The sequence below is a fragment of the Struthio camelus genome, chromosome 2, assembly GCF_040807025.1.
Source record: "Struthio camelus isolate bStrCam1 chromosome 2, bStrCam1.hap1, whole genome shotgun sequence".
Taxonomy (NCBI): Eukaryota; Metazoa; Chordata; class Aves; order Struthioniformes; family Struthionidae; genus Struthio; species Struthio camelus.
Window position 1 is genome coordinate 39,415,742 of NC_090943.1, and position 24,101 is coordinate 39,439,842.

The 24,101-nt window shown below is 36.3% G+C and overlaps 1 protein-coding gene across 2 annotated transcripts in view; it reads right to left on the reverse strand.

Annotated features, from left to right (window-relative positions):
- Nucleotides 1-24,101, reverse strand: part of HIBADH (3-hydroxyisobutyrate dehydrogenase) — an 88,242-nt gene that overhangs the window by 53,510 nt on the left and 10,631 nt on the right. For both annotated transcript variants that reach the window (XM_068935227.1, XM_068935228.1), the window contains 2 exons: nucleotides 19,794-19,903; nucleotides 17,521-17,642 (listed from right to left, as the gene is read on the reverse strand). In XM_068935227.1, coding sequence (XP_068791328.1) covers nucleotides 17,521-17,642; nucleotides 19,794-19,903 — 232 coding nt within the window. The remainder of the gene's footprint in view (nucleotides 1-17,520; nucleotides 17,643-19,793; nucleotides 19,904-24,101) is intronic.

Consider the following 24,101-nt stretch of genomic DNA (forward strand, 5'->3'; position numbering starts at 1 on the left):
AAGAAACAGTTCAAGGACAGCAGGAGGCAATTCCAGAACACAGGCACAATCTATAAAGGCAAACTACCACAGCTTTTTGATGTTAAGTAAGTAGCAATATCAGTATACAACAAAGCTTAGAGGCAGGCTGTTGTATCAAGTTTAAAAGTTTAATATCCAGGGTCAAAAGCCTCAATTACCTATTCTACTACTACTTTTCTTAGTGAAGTTAGTTTTAAGTATGATTTGCTTAAAACATTACCTAAATTATCACATGAGTGTTTTCTTATTCCCTCAGTATCTGAATTTTTAGTATTTTAGTCATGCTGCATCTCAGACACTCAGAAAAGGGCAAAACATTACGCTTGTAGTTCAGCAAGGTGGGAGGTCAGAGACATTTACTTTGAAAACATATACATTTCTTAAAATGCACGTTATTATGCACATTAAATGGCCTAACAAAAAGGGCAATGGCACAAGAGGTGTGGCACTCAGTAAAACTGCAGATGAAGTACCACAGTGGCACATCAGAATCAACCATATAAGGTGAAAGCATAAAAGCACACATTCAAAGAATGTAAAGTAGGGAAAAAATTGTCCCCTTGCTCAAACTACAGATCTGCTATGATTTCGACTGTGTTACTGTGTTAAATTGGCCACATGACATGTTATTAGTTATTTAATAATTTACTTAAATGGTGAAAGATGATTTTATAGTCATTTTTAATGGTCATGTACTTTCTTTTGTCCCTTTATAAAAGGCAATGGTGTGCATTAAAATGGTAATTGGAAACGGAGGAAAGATATCCTTTTAAGACAAAAAGGGGAAGAAAAAAACAATTTCATAGTTGTACTTTTTCAGCTTTACTTTGAATACAGCAAGATATCTTTGCACTTGATATAGGAAACCACATGGATTCTTCTACGTATTCTTCTACGGCCTATTCACTCCGCATTTTTAAAGAAATTATTTTGAACTTCCAAGTGGATGAATCTGGGTTGATTAATTAAGTTAAACTGGAATATAATTCTGTTGTGATCACCTTACCAAAGCAAAAAACTACTCGCAAATACTCTGACATGGCAATTTTACCTTACCAATTTATAGTTTTTACCTTTCACTGTAAACAAATTCTAGGATTAAAATCACCATGTTTTCTAGGAATATTAATTGCCATTATCAGATATTCTAAGTTAAGCCCGAAAAGTTGAAGAAAATTCATGGGGTGGGGGGAATAATGTCTTCTGAACAAATCTTTACAAATCCCTCAACTGCCTATTTTAAGCAGACTGGGCAGCAATGCCACCTGGTGGCTTAAAAAGTAACAGGATTCTGAACAGTGCTTAATAGCTTGGAAAATATGCAATCTTCTATAAAAATACCAAACATGGCAACAATGTTTAAGCTAATCATTCGCATTTCTTACTCCACAAGTCTTTTTTATACTGTTGCTTTCAGTGTGCAGCGTTCTAGCTAAGTTTTAAAGTTCACACACGGAGACCTAACTTTGGCCAGGATTTTACAATTGTTTAAAATCATGTGAGTTGAACTTGCAGCTCAGTATATTACACTGTATACACAGTCGTGCACATACACACAGAGTCTAACTCGCAGAATTAGACCCAAAAGCTGAATTTTTCCCCATCTGAGGAAAAACCAAATGCATCAGAAGTCTAAAAGGAAGGTTACTGAAATGCTTTGTAAAATTACACTGTATAATTAATTCCATAGTAAGAACGTTTTTATGGTGTGTGTTGGTGACCTTTTATTACCATCAAGTTCACAATGCTGGTGGGCTGCCTTTTAATCCCTCCGCAGACAAAGGCCCTAAATAAACACAGATCCCTTCCTGGGAAAAAGTCCTCTCTGGTTAAATGGTAAGGAAATGAGTAAATCATTAGTAATCTTTAAAGCCAAAGCTATAAACTCAAGTTACCTTAAGTTAAAATGAAAGTGTCCTGCAAGAGTTTCAAAGTTCTGTCACAGATAGAAATCTCCAGCTCTTGACTCCAGACTAGGCGCCAGCTGATAAACAAACAATTTAAGTCAAGAGCTGGAGAATTCCCAGCTTTTTCATTTAATGGCTTTGGCCAAGAGTATTTATTGCCTCCAGTTTTATTCTCACTTAGCTCTAAGAGGAAATTTAAACTCATCATTATCTTAAAGCCCCATATGGGCCACAGTCAGCTCACCTGATAGAGCTCCTTTTACTCTGCATTAATTCTAGTCCCCACTAGAAGTGATGTAATAGTGTAAACTAATTAAATGTAGTTTTAGGCTGACTTTTTAATAGGCTAAATAAATTTTGTTCAATATGGTTTATATTCCCACTTGGGGCAGTAACAACTCCAAAAAGTTTAACTTTACAGTTTCCAGTCCAAACTACTAGTAGTTTACTCCATAGAGAACAATTGAAACAAACAAACAAAGACCCTGAACAAGAGCATCCAACAGTTCAAAGCAACTGCTCTGGAAATTCTTTACCAATTTGTGCCGTTCATTGGCACAAAAAGGTACACAAAACTGAAAAAAGCAGACTGCATAACAATTCTGATATTTCAGACAAAATGTTTCAGGAATGCAAAGACATACATACAATTAAAATTGTGTATTCAGTACCTGTCCTACTTTTAGAATGAGAATAAGCAGAACTGTAGAGCTGGAAATTAAGTATCAACTAATTAAGCCAAGGTATTGAATACAGTGAACAAGCGCAACACAAAAATATTTTATCCTAACTCAACAGGAAGATAGAATTACCCTATGCCTCAGGTAACACTCTTCCTCTTCCATTCTAAAAGCATATACTCAGGAGTTCAGAGTTCTTTAATGCTGATTCTAATGCTTACTTTCCCTCAGGGATTTTTAAACCCATCACGACTTAGATTCAGCAGTTGTCATCTCATTCCAGTCATCTCCCCCTAATAAAACATGCGACTCCTACGTATTAATAGTTCAGAGTCTTTTGACTTTTGTGAAACTGTTTTCTTAAGTAAGAGACAGAACTGTGCTTAGCAAAAAGTCTGACTACCATTCCTAAAGGGTTAACTCAAACTTGAAACCAGAAGGTTGTACTCCCCTCCCACCCAACCCCCTCCCCTCAAAATACTTTCCTAACCTGACTTGGCTGAAAAAGCCAATTAATTGTTCCAGTGTCTGCCAAGACTTCTTATTCCTTTAAAAATGCGGATAGTGTTTGAGACAGCTGGCTATTCCAAGCCCAGGTAACACCCCTAAATGTGGAAAGAATGAGGGAACACGAATCATGATTAGTATTTAAATGGATTTGTAATGAAACAGACAGACAGATATCTTAAAGCTACTATATTTCCAGTATGTATTATTAAAAAAAAAGGCTGGTATCTAGATGCCTCTGCAGTTCCACCAAGTTTATGGAAGCAGTTTACTGCAAATTGCTTTAAAATATGTGGAACTAGTTATTTCTATCTTTATTAGAAACTAATAATCTACACAACTTAAAACACACGCACGCCCCAACCACGACACTACAGATGAGAACCTTTCTGAAGGCCTTGAGAAGACAGCTTAAGCCACTGCAGTCCCTACAGAAACTAGTCACTTTAGGTCAAGCTAAGGTCATTGCAACGCAGACAAAAGAAACGTGACAGTTATGACAGCTGTCTGCCAAATATCTGGCTTTGCATTGAGCAGAGAACTGCAATTAAGTTCTTATTTACTTTTCTACAAGAATAAGAGGTCTAAAAGATACTACAGTAGTGGGGGAAACAAGAAAAAAAGTCCATAAACTCATTTTGCAACATCTCTGCTTGTTAAGAAGCTCACAACCAAAAATTCCTGGCTGATTAAGCTGCACATGGAGTCAGTTTACAGAGATACTTTCTCATTATGCAAGCAATGAATGTAAAACATTCAAATATTAATATTTAATAACTAAAATATTACAACTTATATAAAGAGTTGTATGATTATGTTGCAATATTATAGTAATATAAATTATGCTTTCCCTTGTATTTTAAAAGGGGCAATAGTTATTCGTATCTGTTGACAGCATTTCCACTATTACCAAGTAAATACACCAGATTTATTGTTTGTCTTTCTTCTAAACTTCAGTTTTAACCCATAGGTCATATTTTTGGAAATAATCTTCTGTTTTAATAAACAGAAACACCTGTATGTGATGTATTTCATTCTCTTTTCAAAGTCCTTCTATAATGAACATGCATACTAAAACACTGGTAGATCAATCAGGTAACTGTGAGCCAATATTAACAAATTGTAAATACTGGAAAAAATGACTGAAGTTTCCATAAACAGGTGAAAATCAACATAGGAAAATAAAATCAGGGAATAACTTTTGGAGCATGTTTACATCTTTCTATACATTTTTAGTTTGTTTGGTTTGTTTGCTTTTTAAGTCAGCTGAGCTGACTGTAATTTCGCCAGCCTCATTTTCCTCCTCCCTTGCCTTTGCAGCTTATTAAAATATATAAAAAAACAGAGCTCTATCTCATCACAGGTAAGTACTTATTCACATGGACAATTAAATCTGTTGGCTCTCATAGGAACTATCTGATTAGGGAGGCAAATTAATTTAGGCCTGCACAAATAAGCTCCCAAGTTTTAAGGTATCCAAGCTATATTACCCTCAAAAACATATCCTCAGCTTGGTAAGTTCAGAAAAAGCATGCAACAGATTCAGCTGAAACAACACATGCAAGTGAACAACAAAAGGTAGGCAATTCTCCTCAGGGAGGTATCAAAATAGCTACACATCTGAATAATACTTGGAAAAGTTAAGGACAAAGTCCAGTGGTTTCAGCAACCTACATGAGCATTAGAAATAATTAAAATGCTACAGGAAAGCCACACACTAATAAAGGAAACACTCCTGGTAGCTTCTTTTGCAACTGCACTCTATGCCAGGTACTTACAGACAATAACTTGCAGCTAATAAACCTCCTCCACTTCTCTTTCCCCACAAAATCCCATATATTTTGTCATTAGAAACCCAGGGCCACAACTAGAATTTAGAAAATGTGTTTTATTCATCAGCCAGTGTGGAAGATATTCAAGTTGTTATAGAACCAAGTGATAAAGATTCAAAAACGCTCATTCCCAGCTGGTACCTCATTAGAAGCAGCAGTACACGTACTACACTGGATGGGGGAAAAAAGGTCAGTATTTCTCCCTTAGTTAGAGGATTAGGAAATGAGAGACAGCATTTAGAATGAGTCAGCCACTGTTGTGCTGAAGAGACATGCGTACAGTGTTAATTAAAAACTACAATTTTCAAAGTCTGAATACATAACTCTGCTTCAAGATCATGTTTGCAGGAGACACTGCTTTGAAAATAACCACAATATGCTCTAGTTTAATACTATCCCTTTTCCATTAAAGCCAGAAAGGAGTAGGAACCACAGTGGTAAATTATATTTCAACAGAGTTCGATACTGAAAACAGAAAACGATATACCTGTGAACTTAGGTGATGCTAAATAACAAAAAACTCTATGTTTACTTTAGGCACAATAAGCCTGAAGGATATTTGCAAATAATTTAAACAGTTAGGTAACGCGTGACCCCCGTATTGCTTGTCCGCTTAAAAAAACCTCAGGCTCATTCGAGAGCAATGGTCTACCAATGCTTACACAATGTTTGCAAAATAAAAACTTAACGCTTCATGAAAAGTCCAGCCAAATCACATCTAGAATGTCAGCTCCGCAAAGTTTTTTGAAACCTCTGAGTTTCCACAGATAAATAGCTTAGTACTACAGACAATTTCCCCTATAGACCCCTGCCAGCCACTGAGGGCACCCCCTCTTCAACTTGTACTAAATTCCCATTGAACTAGATGGACTTAAGTACATGCTTAAGTGCTTTATGTTGAATTAGAGCTCTGTAGATGTACTATATTACGAGCTAATGTACAGCTACTTCTAAAGGTACTCTTTGCTGTGGCTGCATACAATTTAAATTTCTTGTTCCTCTGCAATAAAGGGATATCAGTAAGAATGGTATTAAAATTAAAGATGTGATAGTGATGAACTAATTTAATCATGTTTCTTGTGATGTCTGCTCTTTCTGGAAGTTTCTGCTTCCAGAGTCCAGAACTGCAAATAGTGCATTTTAGTATATACTAAAGTTTTAGCTTTCAGTGCCATGTGAAAACTTTAAATGTTAATGCCAACAAGCTAAAAACAAAATAAATAAAAAGTTAAAATGAGTTGTCTTTCATCAAGATTTGGAAGGAAGGTTTTTGGAAGGTTTTGGAAGGTTTAACTAATTCATTAACGTATGGAATTACAAAAATATGCAAGAGGGAGATTTGCAAATGGTTCAACGGGATCTAGAGCCCCACAGTCCAATAAACTATTGAGAATCGCTTCCATAATTAAACCTGTTCAATTCTTCCTCTCTTGGCAATATAGCAGAAATCAAAATATAAGAAAGTAGTTTTAATAAATTGTTGTTTGTCCAATGAGTAAGTTACTCTGCAAATCTGCATGAACTACCTGAAAACAGAAGACCTCAAAACGACGAGTACACAAGAAGTTGCCAAACAATTTATCCTCTCCCCATTTTGCTGTTCATTGAGTAGTTTTTTCTTCTAAGCAACTTGCTAGCAAAAGGGGGGGGGGGGGGGGAAGCTGTTGTATTTTACTGCTTCTTGCCAAATGAAATTAAGAACTACCTCAGAAATTTACCTGCTCTTTTCAACTGTATTCTCTGGTCTAATAAAAGCTCTCAACTCTCTCAACACAACTTCCTTTCTTTGTATCCTCCAACCACCGTGTAAAAGAACACTGGTACCATGTTACCATGATTACTACTCAAACATTATAGATAGGTACTATTTGTGTGGAGAATTTAATTAGCATAATGATAACAGTACTATAGTAAGAATTTATGACTAAAAAGAGTTAAAAGTGGGTTGGCATTCAGAAGCAAAGGAAAATTGCAACTCACATCACTTTTAGACTCAGAGGATTACTGCACCCACGCAGCAGTTTATACATATTGCACAAGAAATGGAAGAGTCATAGCAAACGCTACTCTTAGCCACAGAGGGTTACATTTGACAACTGCATTTGGCCTGTCTTTTTCCAGTTACGCTCCATCTATTTCCTTAGCTGCACTGGCCGGCTGCAGGCCTCTCAACAGAACATCCACTATATGCTCTTGCATCCGCTCCCCAAAAACCTTCCGCTGCTGGAAGCCAGGAGATGGCTGCTGCTGCCTCAAAGTATGTCATTGGGTAGGGTCAGATGGGATCGGCGGGCAGGTGGGAGTGCGTGTGTGGCACATGTGCATTGTGAGTAACCTGAAAAAGCATGGTTTTAGTAACTTTGACACATCCAAGAAAGGGTTAAGTGCCTACAAAATAAAATAAAAAGCACCATTTTTCTTTCATTACCTAGTCTGACTAAAAAGCTTCTGAAACCAAAATTAAATACTACGTTCCCTTCTACTCCCCAACATACACACTCTAAAATAAATAATGGCCAAACTGATTTAAATGAAATTTTGCAAAAGAATTTGTGCTTGGATGAAAATGGCACATTTGAGCCTGAAGCAAAAGTAAAACCGCCAAGTTATAAACTTCTAAAAGGGAAGGTTTATAATGGAAATGCCAACAGACCCTTAACTATAGTGGAGCTGTTAGGTGCCAACATATAAATAATTTTAGTTTTTGTGGTCACCTTACCATAAATTAGATACAGTGCAAGTGGAAACAGTAGGGTTCTGATTCAGTAAACAGTAATGACCAAGAGTGCATGTTTGGATTTTAAGACAAGTACAGCACAGATTTGATGCTGGCTCTGAAATGGAGTCCTATAAGGGATGTTTGAATTTTTTTAAAGTAGTAAGCAAGCCATATTCCAAATTCTTGAGGGCTTGTAAAATAAAAACTCCTTAACAAGCTTTGCTGCCTACTGTTTCAATCTTCTAAGAATCCTTTAACCCAGTTACCAAAAAATGCTCTGTTCAAGTTCAGCATAATTGTCTGCTAAGGAAAACAACATACTGAGTAAGTGCACTTGGTCATCTTCAGTATTAAGAATTGCTAAGTATATTAATACGGCAGGGGGAAAAAAAAAGTGTCAGTGAACGAACAGTGTCAGATTAATCACCTTCTTTATTAGGTGTGTCAGTCACTATATCTTCAGTAAAAATGCCTTCCTATCATCCAGTTTATTTTAGCATGGGAATGATGCATTTGTGTGATTCGGTATGTTCATTTTGACCACCAGAGGCATTTATTCCATTGTTTCACAGCACTCAAGCCCTATGCCTTAGTACAACGTGTTGAAGGCAGTGAGTGATACTCTTAGTGCTCTCTGTGGGAACTTCCATCTTGGACAGGGTGAGAGCCCTCAGAGGCAGCCAGGATTGAGGCCGAGGCTGCTAAGAAGATGCTCTAACTCAGGATATTCTCCTGCTTGCCAAATTCACATCAGCTTCTCATTTAGTACTTCCGTTACAAAATCTTCCCACTGCCTCAGCATCACCCCTAACTCCTTGCTTACGCAAACTCCAAGATGAGTATCTTCAGACAAAAAAAAAAAAGCTATATACGCTCTTAGTTTACTCAGAATTAAAGAGGCTGAGCAGGACAGTATTTCACATGCTAATAATGTTAGTGGAAACTGTGCTTTGAAATCTATGTTCTTCCAGCATACTCAATCTGAAATTCCTTTTCAAGAGAAGAGCATTTACCTGCCCTCAAACTAAGGAGACGCTACTTTTGGACTACCGGCAATTTTAGCAAATTTGGGAAACAGTTATGTACCAGAAAAATGTTGGATATCTCCAGATATTAGTGAAGTTTGAAGAGTTAACTGTTTATAGTCATACACGTACAGATGTAGCTATAGCTACAAGTTATTTTATTTTCATGTCTGGTAGATCATAATTTTAAGCAAAAACAAGAACTCCAACACATACAAAACTCAAGGATTATGTCTCAACTCTGGCTGAGGAACAAACTCAGAAGTGACTTCCTCTGTACTCACACTGGCACTAACAGCCACGAGCTATGTATTCCCACCATGCACTCTCATAAAACAAAAGAAACACACAGACTGAGAACAAAACAACAGCAAAAACATCTGTTGTTTTTGACTGCACACAGTTAAACTATACAGGTAACTGAGCAACTATGATCTGCACAGTTTGCAGCAGCTCTTGTCAAATAAAGCAAAGGGATAGTAATTAATGACTGATTAATATTATTGCCAATGATCTAAATTACACATTAAACAACAGAAGTTCACCAGCTGTGGAGCAACATAAAGGCATATCAGCAAACCATTATGTCACTTTGTTTAAAATATATAAAAGTTTTAATAAAATTTTATACAACGTTTCATACTTTTCTCCCCTCCATTTTACTGAGGACAAATTTAACATTCTTCCACTGAATAATTAAAAAACAACTGCCTACAGAATCAGGAATAGAAACTGAAGGATTACCATTAGAGTGAGATTTTATGTGTTACTCTGTTCCAGTCAAGCCACCCTTTAACTCTTTTTGTGAACAGATACAGGTTAAAGCTAAAAACTAAACTCTATGAATTCCATACACTGGCTAAATTAACTATAGGAACAAAAGGAATAACTAAGCTTTAAGGATTGAAGTTGTTGATCAAATACAGTGCAGTACATTATTTTATTTTCACTTCAGGTCTTATGTTGTTCTTGGCAACAAGAGAACCGTAGCCGAAAACTCTATCTTTCTTCAACTCAGGAATAAAGCTGCACGACCCTCTATTGTCCTCCGCATTTCAGTAGACTGAAGTGGTGAGCGAATACTGTTGGACAAATTGAAATTTGAACTTTCATGTCATTTGTATGCTCGCAGCTCAATTCTAAATGCACATCAATGAGAGAAGGCTATATTGTTTCCCTTATGTTTTCATTTAATCATGCATTCATTAAATGTGACTGGAAGAGAAGTGTTTTTGAAATCTTGAGGATATTTGTATGTGGACTCCGAGAATTAACTAAGACCAGTCCGGCTAAAGACAAAAGCTCAAGCTGCTGAATTGTCTCAAATCTGGCAATATTAAGGTAAGTCAATCTAAAAACTGAACAACTTTCCCCAGGTATTTGTTTAAAGTGCAGAGGGAGCACGTCTGCTAGAATATTTTTCCTCCTTTTTATTAATACAACTTAAGAGTCTAAGTCAAAACATAAAGATGCCCTCCACTACAAGACGACTTCCTACCACAAACTGGCAACTTGGAGTGGCTCAGTACGTCAGATGCTTTCAAATACAGACATAAATGCCATACATGTCCAACTACATTTCCATGATTTTAAGAAAGAAACAGAAATAACCCAGAATACTAACATTTTCCAGATGGGAGCCAATAAAATATCATCTTTCATTTCTACAGATCTTGATTCAGCCACTTAGAGGATCAATAAACAACTGTCAGTAGCTTGCCTCAAAGGCCTCTGCACCACAAGAGCAGGGCAGTTGCCCCTGCCTGCATAGTTTCCCCTGCTTTTTCTCCTTTAAAATGATTTAAGCATTTAGTGGGCGTGTAAAATTCTTCAACACAGAGTAGTCTGCATGAACGTGTCCTAGGACCTTGGTTCACGTACCTAGGAAGATGTTTCCTCTCACGTGTCAAGCATAAGATCTGCTAATGTGCCTTGCCAAATAAGAGACAAATTAAAAAATGTGATTTTAAGACTTCAGTGGGCCAATCCACTTAAGGAAGTCAGGTTTTTTTGGTTTATTCTTTTAATCCACAGGAAGTTACACCTTCAGACTAAAACGTATGTTTGAGGTAACACTAAATTACAAGCACAACTACTTTGCATTAAGATTCAGATTAAGCTGCATTTTTCCCCAGCAGCAGCTCTAGTGCTTTTTAGTTGGTGGGGATCCCTCCCACCATTAAGGGATGTTGTGCAGGCACAGTGTACTTCCAGTTCCACCCTGTGCTGCCTACTCCAGTTTATACTTCCTGCGCTAGTGTGCAGTGGTGCTGAGCTCAGTGCTGAAATGTATGTCACCACATTCAGCACAGAAGGGAAACAAGGCTTAGAAGGTGTCAGGGAGTTAGTAAGTTCTGGTGCGGATGTACCCCACTGTCCCCAGCATAACAGCCACCCTATTTTGTTTTTTGTTTTTGGCTATATGAAAAACACATACTTTGAACAGGAGGCTTCATTTAAAGAGCAAAGAGAATGAAAGAGAGAACTATGAACACTTTAAAACAAAACAAAAACAAAAACTTGTAGAAAGCTTCAAAGCCATGATTACTTTCCAGAAACAATTCCAAACTCCACTTGCATCTCCTTAACTTTTAAAGTTCTCTAGAAGAAGCAATCAAAAATTAAAAAGAGAAAAAAAATTAAGCCTTTTCCCTAGGATTTATGACAGACTGCAATTTGAAGATCTTTCTCACTCTGTATATCGCAGAATACTTGAAGGGATGAGCAAGATACTGGCAATAAAGCAATCACAAGCAAAAAGAGCAGCCATTAGGAATTCAATAACAGCACACATACAGCCATGGATATTAGAACCAGTTTTATTGAGAAAAGGAATGTTGGCCATAACTCTACAGTTATCCCTTACTCTTTTTCAGAAAGTGCCATGGGGATTTTTAACTTCCATCTGGACAGTTTTCCTTTAACTGTTTTTGAACAGCATGTGTGAGAACACAATAGAATTGCAGAAATTAGAGATGGAAAAGACCTATTAGATCATGTAGCCATCCTCCTGCCAGTTAAAGATTTTTCCCTACAGAATAGTTCCTAGCACTTTGCCCAGTACAGTTTAAAGCATGTCGAGATATTTGGCTTCAACCATCCCCTTTGGAAAATTATTCCACAGTGTATCAAGAATGTTGTTAGGAAGTTTTTCCTGGTAGACACAGTGTTCATTTTTCTTTCCTTAATAATTTCCAGCCTATTATTCCTAGTTATATCCCATTGGGCCAGCCTGAATAACTCATCTTTACACCTTCGAGTATATGAAGAAAGATATGTTTCCCTACAAATTGGTCACTAGTTGGCCAGACTACACACACTTTTGCAGCCAAAATATACATTATACTTTAATAAAAATCAGTCATTCCACCCTTTTAGTCATTACAGGAACAATTGTCTCCACCCCAGTGAACATTTTTAAATGATAGCCTCAACAAATCTGTTTATCCTTGCTTAGCCTTTCACTACCTTTTGTGTTCTCCATAAAAGTAAAATAAAAAAGCATAACTCACTCACAAAAGAAAAAAAAACTGTCACAAAGTCAGCACATCAGTAAATGCACTATCTAATCTTTCTGCAACAGGAGCCTGCTGCCAACCTAGCGATTTCTACGCAGGGTTTATACTGCCTTTCTCCCCAGTATGTCACAATATGTATTTTTGTCCAAGTGTAATATTTCCAAGGCCTTCATTCCTTTGCATCGTCTATGTTTTGGTAAAGATTTTCAAACATTTTAAAGTTATTAGGACTTAGAGGCTTTTTAAGCATCCCAAATTTCAAAGTATTTCTTCTTTCTCTTTTCTGCTTCTTTATATCACAGTTCACCTGATCCTTCCCTTTCGGTTATCAGTTACCTCCTGGCCTATTATTAGCTCCTGTAAATTTCAGATTAACTCAATAACATTTTTCATACCCTCTTTAATATTATGGTTACACTTTGTAATTTTTACTACCAGCCCTTTATCACAAAGCTTTGTAAAAAATTACTATGATCACATGAATTCAGCAAAAGCATAAACAGAGGAATTAAGAACATGTCAGCAAAGAAAACATTAGGCAAAACATGAAATGGTTGAGGAGGTGCAGAGGAAGAGGTGAGGTGAAAAAGTTATACCTAGTAACAGAAGCATAGAAAACTTTGTAAGCAGCTGACCACGTGGTTGAGTATAACCATTCAGGCTTTAAAAAATAAAACACAAAGCCAGAAATAACAGCAGAGCAAAAAGTGGAATGCATTTAGGACCACCTTTTCCTCATTACAAGATGACTTGCCCTTGAGAGAAAGAGGTCAGAACGATTACTTTTAAGTTTGTGAAGCTATTTCTTCTTGACAGTGTTTCAAAGATTCTAACATTTAAGAGACACTCAAATCTCTTTATTTAGTAGACCAAATTTCATGCCTTCTGTCCATTGAAAAAGCATATCATTTCTCAGATTAGAGATGGCGAATTAACCAACCAACTTTTCCCTTCCCTTGAACTCATAAGATTTTATTTCTCTAAAAATGCACGAAACTAAAGAAACAAAGCAGAAAAGCCAGTTAAAAAATAGCTCTGAAAGACCCTCCAACAAAAGAGAGGTCTGTTCTCGACAAACACATCGATGATGCTTCCTCATTACAATACAATGTACAAGCTGGAAGTTGCAACGTTTGAACCACTTACTAGCATTTTTTATTATTTAGTCCAGTCTTAAAACATCTTTCAAGTCATCTTTGCAAGCATTAGTGGGCATAGACGCAGAGTAGTCTTAGTATTAACTCTGCTATAGGGCTCTCCTCTGCTTCTTCTGAAAGAGACACTGCAATAGACCTTCAGTGTCTGATTAAGAGAAACACATTCACCCGTTATCCTATTTGGCCTGTCTGTATCCGCTATCAGTGTGTAATCAAGCTATTGAGCTACGTTCATCTCTCCAGTTTCGGAGAGGGTCTCCTCATTTCTAAGTTGGGACCACGCAATATACTGTTCTTTGAAATGAAATGAAGGAAAAGATCTGCGCAGTATTTCTAAACACTCTTTTTCTTTGCTCCATGTAAAGGACAGATCTGACCACAGAGGGAGTAAGTCTGCAACTCACTCTCCAAGGGCTCACGTGTTACTCCATTATCAGTGCGTAGGTTTGTCACACAATTTGTCAGTGTTATTGGTAATATTCTTTTGATCACTTAATGGTTAGCTGAAGCTGGTGGAAGTACTACTATAAGATGAAATGTTGGAAATGACAGCTGGAATAGAAACTTCAACCTCTTAACCAGCTCCAGCTGAAAGTTCCACATAAAAGATGTTTTAACCTAGTGTTTATCACCATTTTAGCACAAGTGCATGACTGTAGTTCTCTACACGACAGCTTTTGTTAATTATTAACACATTGACCTTTTTATTGACCACTATCTTGGCTAGATTAGACAGCGAGCAGAAAGACCTACCTAAATTTCATAATCAGATCTACAGAACCAGATCACCAATAGAATTGAAAGCACTTTATCTGTAACTCCAAAAATACACAAAAAAATCATGCTGATGCATCTTTTTGTGAACTTCTGGTAGAGTGCATTACAACATCTTTTGAGCAGATGAGGAGCTGGTATAATTTCAAGAGTCAGTGGAGGGAAAAAAAGCTTAATTGAGAAGATAATATCTGAGCACTTACAACACTTACAGCGAAGAATGCATCATATCAGAAAAAAAAAATTTGCCCATGGTAGTTTAGACAAAGCATATTTTCTGCACTAAATCCAAAAGAGACAAATACGACAGCAGCATCCATAAAAACACTAGTAAAGGTTGCTCTGAACTGCAAGGTGAGAATCTGTATCATACTTTCAGTGAAATCAATGCGCAGACAAACTAGACCCAATTCTTAAAGGCTCAGTTTAGAGCCCTTGCTCAGTCAGTATTCTGTTCGGTGTTAATCGAAGTCAGTTGTAAATATGTTCTCTATGCTTCTGTGGTAATTTGTGTTTTAAAAGTCTTTTATTCCAACAAAGATGCAGAATCCAACCTCTGCAAAAAGATCACTTTATTCCTCTAGGTTTAGAGAAAAAAGCCAAAAATAAATGGATTTTGAAGATATTTCCTCATTTGTCATGTGCTCACAAAGAGCTCACAAATCAGAAAAACACTAGGAACTGTGACACAACTTTCTCATGTGGACCTGCAAGTGATCCTAATCCTGGGGTAAAGCGATTGCTATCTCTAGAGAGTATTAACGGCATAATCTGCAAGCTACTACAGGGATAAGAAGTATTTTCCAAAATTAGTTAATACAAAATAACACGGTAGTAACTTGGTGCATTAACTCCCGCTTACTGAATGTTGACTCAGAGCTGCAAGCACATGTTATAGGCCAGTCATACTAAGAACATAGCACTGCTATGCGGCAGCATAGGCCCATTCTGAAAAAGAACAAGAATCTTTCAGTAAGGCTGCAAACAAGCTCCTAAAACCTGGCACTAACTCCTGGCCTTATGATACCTCATTTGCAATGTTAGGAAGGATTAAAATCACCAGTATTTTCTCCATGAGGTTTACAGACCAAGCAATTTTCAAAATATTACTTAGTTTATGCAATAATCTAGTCACAGTGCAGACAAACATTAATGTCCAGTAGGCAACCTGAACACCTGAAAATGTAAGTGAAGCAATCTGCCAGTAACAGCCAGTAAACATACAGGTCTAAGGATGACAGTGTAGGCCTGCTACTTCCTTTTTTTTTTTTTTTTTTTTTTTAAAACAAATGGCCGATAATGCAACTAGAACATACCAAACATAAGCCAAAGACGTGATGTGTTAGGTCTTAAAACATATAAAAAACAAAACAAACATTAAAGTTCTATCTTTTATTCTCCTACTATACTTAATATCTCAACATATCAACCAGCTGCCCACTTCAGGCATGACTTGTACAAAGTGGTACTTGGCCGTCACAAACACATTATCTACTAGCAAGTTAAATATCAATTCTTCCCTCCTCCTTCAGAGTATCACTCAATCTGTAACTGATATTAAACATCAAATAATTCGTATTCAGATGAATCACTAAACACCAAAATAGACATTTGTATTCAGACTAGTCAACTGTATGTTATTGCATTAATAACATTAGTTTCAGCATTTTCACTTTCTCATGAAACAAAACCCAAAGAACAGCTAGTTGTTTTGAAATATTTTCTTTCTTTGTAGTTCTTAAAGCATAGTCAGCCCTTAAGCAAAAATTTCTGAGTAAAAATAAATTACAGATGTTTCCAAAAGATAACTAATCCCTTCAGGTAAGCAACTTATTTGGGTGAACAGAGATTGAAGAGAACCACATAAGAGATGTCAGCAGTGCCCAACCGATAAGCAGAAGGCCATGCTACGTTTAGAAAATGATATATATATTTACTCCACCCACAACACATTTTTTTCTGTGGTTTTTCTTCCCAGACTAACAAGTTATCTAACTTTACAAAACGAGAACTAATATTTTGGCTGGGAAGCAAGAATCCTGTCTTCCCCATAACATCCTTCAATATCCTCTGGGTTTCCCTACTTGCTGTTCACATCAGAACTTGGACAAAAATTTTGGCTTCCTATGTGTTGCCAAATCTTGCCTTAGTTTTCAGTTGAAAATTAAAAAGATGATTTTTAGTCCTCACTCACGCTTACCTTACTGATCTGAAATTCAGGCTGGGTTCTTCCTAGCTTGTACATCATGCCTTTAATAAACTCTCAAAGCCTCAATCCTACCCTACTGTTTGCATCTTTATTCTCTTAAGGTATAACTATCTGAATCACCTCAAGAAGACAGTAAAATAAAGAAGTATCACTCACAATGGCACTTACATTAATTTTTAAAGTGGACTGTAAAATAACCACAGATTTTCCCGCACAAAATGGGTCTTCCTCGCCTTCCAGTTCTAAGAGTTTTGGACAAGAATTCAACAATAATAACAATCAATCAGCTACGGTTTTGTTCTCAAAACCTTATTTTTATGCTTCTTCTCTCTTCCACCCACAAAATTAGAGACTTGCCCGCTCTAAGTTCTTCCTTATGGGAGATGTAATACTCAGACATCAGTAGTTACTAGTCTGTGACTTCAAGAACAAATATCACCCACACGTTTTTCAACTGTTATAAAACCAGCGGAAAGCTCTAACCTAACTGGCTATTCCTTGACCATGCACTGCTTTCCTCCGCCCTTCCTTCTCTCTTTTTTAATTAACTAAAAAGCAGCAGAACTGATTAACAGCAATCCAACTTCTCAAGCTAGTCCTTCACTAACAGAATGAAACATATGAAGACTGAAGAGATGTGAATACCTGCATAATAACAAGGCTTTCTGAAATAAGTTAAATTAAAAGGACCTTGTATCATGCCATGTTAAATCTCAGTTTCTCCAGGTCTGACACAAAAGCATATTCCTAAACCCTAAAAATCTTCCTAAAATAAAAAGTAACTTCTTAAATAACACCAGCCTTCCCCAGCTGCTCCCAGAAGAGCATGTAAAGCAGCTGCAGAAGAGTCAAAAAACACACTGCACTGAAAGCTGAGGCTTATCAGTCTGAGCTGCCTTCTTTTCTACTGCTTTCAGCCAAGAGATTACAAGCAGTATTGTTCCTTGAGTCTCAGAAAGCATCGAGCTCTTCCTGCAGACATAAATATTTGTCCATGTCACAAAGGAAACAGGCAGCCTCTTTTTCTTTTATATGTAGTAGAGCAAAGAAAAAATAATATATACATGGTGAAGGAAGCAACTTGTAACAATGAGGGCACAAATTGGTGGCTAGAATCACTAACAAAGAGACAACTTGTCCAATATGAGGTAAACTGTTAATGAAGACTTACCTCCAGAAACCGGAGCATCCATGAAAACAGCTCCCATTTTTTCAACTGCTTTAGCTAATTCTTTCGAAACTGCAGGGTCAATAGTACTGGAATCTATTAACAATGAGCCTTTCTTCACTTTCCTAAAACAAAGATTAATTATTATTAAGTAATTGTAGCATAAGACATCTGCAGCTTTAACCATGGCAATAGCTTTCCTCGGCATGATAACGACGCAGATATATTTTGGTACACTAATGAACGCAAAGTCTCAAACCCTACTGAGCAAGTACATATACTCCAATTGTTCCTCTTGAAATTCATGATACAGCACAGTTTTGAATGATTTGAAACACAATCAAACCTGAACAACAACAACAACAAAAGGATATTCTTCCTGCAGCATCATCTGACTGCTTTTCATATCCATTGTTCCCCTCCGTGTTTTCCACACCTAGGAACTCAAAAGATTAACTGGCTGCATTATAAGCATAAGCACTGCCAATCAGTCTTCAAAGCACTGCCATCCTGGATACAACTCTCCCACAGCTGTTTGCCCAGCCTTGTGGGACTGATCCAATTACCCTTCTTCCCTGAAGGGTCTAAGCTACAGATATTTAGATCAGCTCAGTCCTGCTTTGTGAGGAATTAAACTAAGGACAGTAACAGAAGCAAGCAATTAGTATTTCCTATATTGAACGGAGAAGAGAACACCCTTCTCCTCTGTTTCATTTTCTAATCTCTGCACCTTAATAACACCCACAATAAACTACTAATAGAGCTCTCAAAGATTTTAGACAATCTACTATACTTTGGTCTTCTCAATGCAGAGTAGTATTTCTTCCTTTACTTTATAAAGCTAGATAGCAATAATATCCTACATGATCCTCAAATGTATTGAGTAGCTGTACACATTCTGCTAGGAGTAACATATCAGTAGTCAAAGAGCTTTTCAAATACCATTAATTAATTTGACAAGTCCAGAAACTCTGTGCATTTCCACTATCAGAATTCTGTCAATAACGGATTTTAAGCTCAATGGAAATCCCTCCACATAAGTTAAAAAACACTGTTTCAAATTAAAAGAATTGTTTCGGTATATCCTTGCGTAATGAATAGGAAAGGAAAATACCAAAGCGAAGCAGTTGTTCTCCCCAAACCTCAAGATTAAAACCTACCTGAATTAGAGAAAAAAAGCAAAACCAGTTTTTTAGACAAACTATTTTTACAAATATTTTTTTTCCTGCCAAGTCAATTAGATATTAAAATGTTAATCTGAAGCTAATCATCTCCACTGCAGACTAATTTCATGGTTTGGAGAACGGGTAGGGAGTGGCTCCCCTTTCAGGTGTTCAGAAGCCTTACCATAAAACATACATATCATAGACCAGATCTTTAACCAACCCTACAAACTAGTACTTCAGTTCAAGATCCATTCTAAAGGCCTGAAACCGCTCTTGAAATCTCATTTAGAACATGTTACTATTGAAAATACCTCTGTGTATTTTTCAATAAGACAAACTGAGAAGCTAAATAAGTCACCAGCTATACACACACACAAAAAAGCCTATTATCTCCAGTAAAGCAAGGGGTCAGCTGTGATGTTGATCTTCATTCTTAAGTATGAGTAGATGTAGAGAGGACCTCTGCGTGTCCAGTAGGAGAATTTGGCTTCAAGTTAAATAAAACACTAGCTACATCAATGGTTCTGACTATTCCATAATCCTTACAATTCACTTTTACCTACAAACCTTAGCATTCCTACATCAACAGTGAGGTGTCTGCCAAGACAAGACACAATACGAGTAGAAATCAATAAAGCCTTGTCAGCTATTCTGCGTTGCTGTTACTTCACTACTATGAGACTCAATAGCATCTGTTCAGAACACTTCATTTATAGGATTTCAGATCAAATAAAAAAGCGTTTGAACAAATAATTATTGCCAGCAAGTATTCTAGTTAAACTTGTCTGTTGCTAAAACATCTATATATATTATAGTAAAAGTAATATGTAACTAAGAAGTTAGATAAATATTCAGTTATCTCAAATTCACGTTATTATTCTACTGAAAATAAAATAGCATGTTAGCCAAACAAATCAAAATCAATCAAAATCAATCACAGTTTAAGAGTACTCATGTAATCAGAAATATCTATAGTGAGAAAACAGGAGAACACCAAGTTAAATGCCTTAAGATACAGCAATAGAGTTAAAGCAAAGTGATCACTTGATAACCAATGTAGTATAGCCTTGAGTACAAGTGGGAATACTCCAGACTAGAGCACATTCTTACTTCAGAATTCCACTTGCTCCTGTGTAAACTTCTATTGCGTTTGGGCTGGAAGGCAGCATGGTGATAATTCTGTCTGCTCTTTCTGCTACATCTGCTGCAGAATCCATTACCTTCCAAAGGAAAAAAGAAAATTTTATGTAAGCTTCGGCTTCTTGAAAAAATTAGAGTAGAAATATGTTTTTTGAATTTGTTTTAATCACTTGCAAGCCATCATTCACAATTAAGCTAGGCGAAAAAACAGAACACAAGACAAACTCTGCCCTCATAATGGAAAAGTTCGTGTATTGCATTCAGTAACTGAAATAAAAAAAAAATTGAAAAGGACATCCTGTCATGGAAGCTCTTCCAAAACGTTCATCAGTGGGCATGCAAGCATCAACCCATTCATGAATCTTCAGTTTACTTCAAGCCATGCCCCTATACAAAACATCCCTCCACAATGCTTCTAAGGAGGGACAACACTAAGAAATCAGGTCTCCTAGATACCTGTCTCTCAAGTCCTGGTATGCACAGCACAGAAAAGTCCCCTTTCACATGGAAAATTTAAGGCTACCGATAGTATGTATCTTCAGATACAACTGAGTGTTATTATTGGGAACAGATTAGCAGTCATGTATACACGCTGTGGCTATCTGTCTGTGAACAAGGCTTCGAAATTGCAAGGCTTTTTGCAAAGTGGGAAACTCGTACTGAAAAAGCTTTCGGAATGTAAAACCATTCCAGCTAAACCTAAAATTCAATGAAATATGGCAACTGATAGATATTAAAAGCCATTAAGCGGTAAAAGAGCTGGCCTGGTAAAATTTGTGTTGTTAGCTTACCATACGTCATCTACAAATAAAGTCAGATTTTGTGACAAATCAAATTCAGGGGTTTTTTGAACAAGTAAAATGAGGTCACCAATGATATAATTAGAAATCGAGCATTCACTACAGCTGCCTTATCAAGCCTAGACAAGCTTGTTCCAAAAAAATACGTATTTCCTAGAGTCTATCAAGAACAATTACTTAATTATTTCTTCCAATGTTATTTGCTAGGCTTAATAAATCAACAAAATTAATAAAGGAAAAAAAAATTTGGAGGGCAATAATAAGATCATTCAAATTAAAATATTTCTGCAAAAAAAAAGATCAGTTACAATTTACACTTCTTAAATTGGTACCAGTACAACCACACCTGTATAAATAGGAACTGCAGTTTATGAAGCAAACCTTACAATACTGTATATACAAAGATTTTGCAACATATCTGATACCTAATGATTCAAAAACTCAGTTCCAGTAAGACTACTGCTAACAAGACATATACAAACTAAAAGATTAAGTCACTTGAAGTTGTCTGAATTTAAAAAAGAAGAAAGAAAGAGCTATACTGAATAAATACCTTTCTCCCCAGTCTAAAAGTTTAGCAGTCCAGGAAGCTGTTTACAAATAAATCCAGTATAACTTGTGCTTATTTTCACAATATTACTCTTTTCTTTGACTAAAATCTTTTTTCCTGCCACAAATGAAAAGAAATAACATTTGGGACTGAGTTGTAACATCAAATTCATCTAAAACCCCTGTATCCAACTTTTCTAAACTCCAAAATGGGCTCTTGCTATTTGAAAGCTTCTTCTGCTGATCACAACAATCTCTCCTGTATTTTTCAGCTTATATACAGCATCGGAACAGAGAGAGACTGAATAAAAAAGACATTTTTAAAATAGAAAATTACCAGTACAAGCATCCTTTACCAGAAACACCTAAGGAAGTTTCAAAATATATTGTTAATTATTTGTTGTTAAATAAACATACCTTCCTTTAAAGAGATTTTACCTTCCCCAGCATATTCTCAGAGGCCAGCTGCATGGTATTTAAGATATATACACTGCAAGTGAAACACTAACAAGTTTAAAACAGTGAGTTTTGCCACTGAAGCAAAAAACCCAGAAATTTACCCATAAGGCATTTGCAAACGTATCAGTTGTCTTAGTCTTAAATAATTTATTTATTTTTTAAAAAGTGTTATTAATATATTCATAGCTTAGGGAAAAGAGCAGCAAAAAACAGAGACTACAGCTTGTTCTTTTCTCTTCAGTCCACAAGGATCAAATCTTGCTTATTTCATTCGTTCAAGGAGTTCTACTGAAATGAATTAGGTTCCAAGCAGAAATAAGATGAGCAGAAAGTAGATGTTGTTTGTGTGTAGAGTTTGTAGTATTTTACAATTATTGTTGCTGAATCTATTAATAATAAAGAGTATCATCACTAGGATAATGATCTATTCTGCTAGCTCTATCACATGTCTTGGGTTTTTAGACTTCAAAGGACATCTTAAGCAAAATTTTTTATATACTATTAGTCCATGTGAATGAATTCAAATTTTCACAACACGTGGTGTGGAAATGAATTAGGGTTAAAGAAACTGCAGTTTAACAGCTACCTGAAAATATGGCTCCCCTTTTATAAAGTAGACAAATCAACCAATCAATGACCTTGTTTCATCATTCCTTATCTATTTAAAACTGCAGGCATTTGTTATCATTTTTTTGTTAGTTTTGATATTAAAAGGCACTTCTTACATAAATATATTATCTTATTATATACAATATATTTCTAACTCCTCAGCATCAAAGACAGCATTTGGAAGATATGCTAAATAATCTTTTTAAGGACTTCTGAGATCTAACAGGATAAAGTCTTGATTTTACAATAACCATGTGAAGACTGTTAATATTCACTGAACAAATCTATTACATGAATTAAGAAAAAAAAAGAAGAGAAGAAATTGGCATAGATGGGACTTAGAACATGTAGTTTCTGTCTTGAAAGAAAAGGTTAATACTACATAACACATCTGGTATAATGCACAGTTATAAAAGGAAATATATCCAAGTACAAACTAAAACAAAAGTTAGGCAGAATAAATGAAGCAATTATAAGCAGAAAAGCTTGTATACCCGATTAGTTAATTTTATGACTTAATTCCCTGGAGAGTAGATAGGTGTCATACTCCTGTATGAAGAGCTAGACCATATCTTTAGTTCTGAGTATCTCTGGTTCAGTTCAGTCCCAAAGTGTATTATTAAAGGAGCAGAGAGGAAGCATGTAATTGGAACGTTGATTTATATATATCTTCCTATGTGAAAATATTATCTCCAGTATTCTCAAAGGTTTGCAAGTTACCAGCTGAAGATTTCTGTGGCTCATTTTAATCCTTCCACCAGAAGCTGAAAAACATACTACATTGAGCACACAAAAACCACAGCAGCCTCACATTTTTATTTGGCCGTGTGGATAGGACATAGCTGTTTTATTATTGTCTTACAGATTTAAACGATGCCTAAAGCAACACAGATGGATAGAAGACATAGTACAGTAGCCATCTGTATAGAAATGCGTTCACTTCATGCATGTCTTTCAAAATGGTAACACTCTCTTTAAATAAAGAAAATGAGATTAAAAGAGTACACAGCCTGTGACGGTACTTCCACAACCATATAAAGGAAAACCTTTTTGTTGTGTTGAAGCACGTAGTATGTTAAAGCGGGAAACGCCATTCCTGTCTCTGATACTGTAACAAATACGATTAATAATCCCAGAGGAAATCTACCTAGCTGGTTCAATAAGCAGCATACGAAATTTTTTTGTTTGGAACTTCCTACATCAGAAATAAATGGTTGGAAAGCTATTAAGAAGCATTAAGCATTTAAAATCACTAAGAATGCGTACGCAGCTTTAAAAAACACACCCAAATACTAGCAAATGACAGAAAATTACTAGCACAGATCATACTGGGTTAGCGTAACAGCCCACCAAGTTCAGTAATATTCTGGTACTAGCCAGTTTGAGTAAACTTTTGCAGCATGCAATAGGATATGGAGACTTTTCTTCATATTCCTCATTGGTTTATGCCCTCCAGTATGCACATATGCTTATATTTGTTCCAAAATGCTTCCCTACTTTTTTTCTTTATATTTACTATAAGTTAATAATTCTGCTTGCCTGAAGTCCCATTCTCACTGAATACACTGGTAGAAAGCTCCATTTTTTATGCTGTTTTACATATCAGATGACTTCAGTAACACTCAAACTTCCAAGTTCCTAAAGATATCTTCCCTTAAGCATAGTAACTGGGTGACATACCCACACTCCACTGTGCAAGAAAGAACATGATAACTATGCAGGAGGGGAAGGAAACAGTAGAGGAAGTGGGCAAAGGGAGGCTACTTGCTCGCAGCACCTTTCAGTATTCTTCATCAGTAATCTTGCAACCTTCTCCCGCTTTCACCCCAACTTATTCCACGTGGGCTTGCTCAGCCAGTTT